This window comes from Atta colombica, unplaced genomic scaffold (assembly GCF_001594045.1).
Source record: "Atta colombica isolate Treedump-2 unplaced genomic scaffold, Acol1.0 scaffold102, whole genome shotgun sequence".
NCBI lineage: Eukaryota > Metazoa > Arthropoda > Insecta > Hymenoptera > Formicidae > Atta > Atta colombica.
Window position 1 is genome coordinate 1,832,216 of NW_017259187.1, and position 2,065 is coordinate 1,834,280.

At 26.7% G+C, this 2,065-nt stretch overlaps 1 protein-coding gene across 1 annotated transcript in view; it reads left to right on the top strand.

The window, feature by feature from the left end:
* LOC108687102 (odorant receptor 22c-like) overlaps positions 1 to 878 on the top strand; it is a 3,776-nt gene extending 2,898 nt beyond the window's left edge. Inside the window, exons 4-6 of the mRNA XM_018192706.1 lie at positions 4 to 123; positions 178 to 333; positions 825 to 878. Of these exons, the coding sequence (XP_018048195.1) occupies positions 4 to 123; positions 178 to 333; positions 825 to 878 (330 nt within the window). The remainder of the gene's footprint in view (positions 1 to 3; positions 124 to 177; positions 334 to 824) is intronic.
* Positions 879 to 2,065: the final 1,187 nt, after the last annotated feature.

Sequence of the window (2,065 nt, forward strand, 5' to 3'; positions counted from 1 at the left end):
CAGATGATAACAGATAATTTGAAAATACCTATTGTCCGAATGCTTTTTCTCTTATTTTATATAACATTTATATTGACGCACTTCTATACATATTGCTACTCAGCTGAAAAACTTATGGCAGAGGTAAAGCAATTATGTACGTTAATGCAACCTATGCAAAAAAATCAAAATTTTCAGAGCACTAACATGGCGTACGGAGTGTATGACTGCAAGTGGTATGGTATACCATCAAAAAATGCAAAAGATTTAATGTTGATTGTATATCGATCTACAATTCCTCTTAAATTGACAGCTGGAAAATTCGGGATCCTTTCATTAGAGATGTTTGGAATAGTAAGATGTATCTACATATATATAGAATATAGAAAGAAATATTATTATCTTTCTATATGTGATTATGATATGAGTATATGTATCTGTATATGTATCTGCATAAAAATGCAAATATTTTTATAATTATTATATATATAAATTAAATATTATTTTTATTTTTTTGTTTTGTTATATACAGAGTGACCAATTTACAATCCCTGAAAGCATTCTTACTTTTATTTTATAAAGAAAAAAAAACAATGTAATAATTGCATAAATTTGTATTTTTATGTAAAAATCTACACACACACACACACACACACACACACACACACACACACACACACACATAAAATTTACATATATATAAATTACATAAATTATATATGTGTACATACATGTATATATTTATATTATGTATATCTATATTATGTATACATATGTAGATACATTTTTTATTTCCAGTGTTCATCATGATTATATATAAAATTTATATTCTGTATTCTATTTAGGCTATTAAAACGGCAATGGGATACTTATCTGCATTGATAACATTGCAAAATTAGAGAAAGTGATACTGAAAAGATGATAACAAAGAATAAACGGATTACATGATCATAACTTTTGAATTAAAAAAATTTCTGCGCAATAAGTCTTTTATTCGACTATAAGTTCAATTATTCTGCCATCGTTCAGTAATTTAATCACAAGAATTTAACGAAACATTTATATTCTACAAAATATCTATATAAAATAAAATATTATGAAGACAAAAATTATCAATTGTATTGCAATAACATGGAACTTTATTCAGCAATTAAATAATTCTTGTTCATCAAACACAATAACAGTTTATAATAATTAAATCTTACATCACTAATTAAAAGCTTATGTATATTTTATAATGCAAAATAGCAATTCACTTGTACATTAAGATTACATTAGAATACATTTTTGTAGAAAGTGTAACAATATGTACCACAGTGCACACTAGAGCGTGTAATTGAATTCGCTATTAAATGTAGACAATAAGAACAGATATACTTACTTTAAAAATATTAAAAAACCTTTTCTTAAGATTTCAAATTATGATAATAAGTAAATAAAAAATAAGAATAAGCAATGTGTAAATTTTCAAAATATATAAAACATTTGATTGCTTAATAATTCAGTATTATCTGCACATATGTTAACCGCCTTTTAGTGATTTCAAGTTTATAGTTTAAAGCTTTCAAAGGACGATGTCCACGAAATAGGAAGATTTCTGCCTTAAAAATGAAATCTCTGAAACTCATAAATTCATTTAGAGTCTGATGAAATCTATCGCCCATATACTAAATTCCAATCTTTTATCGGCAAGGAAAGTTGAAAAAAAATCATGTTTGAAGTTTTACCGAAGTGTCGACGCTGTGGCGAGAGAGGCAGAGAGTGAGCGAGGCAGTAAGAGGGGGAGGGGAGAAGGAGCCGCTAATCCGGTCGTCACTTCGGTAAAACTTCAAACATGATTTTTTTTTCAACTTTGCTTGCTGATATAAAAGTAGAATTTGATATTAGGCAATAGATTTTATTATACTCTAAAAAAATTTATGGGTTGCAGAAGTTCCATTTTTAAAACAGAAATCCTTCTATACTGTGGCATCTTCTTTTATATGATAAGTAAGATGATTTATCTTGTTTTTCATAAAGATTATGTAAAAAAATTGAATACATATACAGGATTTGTTCCAAAAATCCTCTTATATATATGTATATA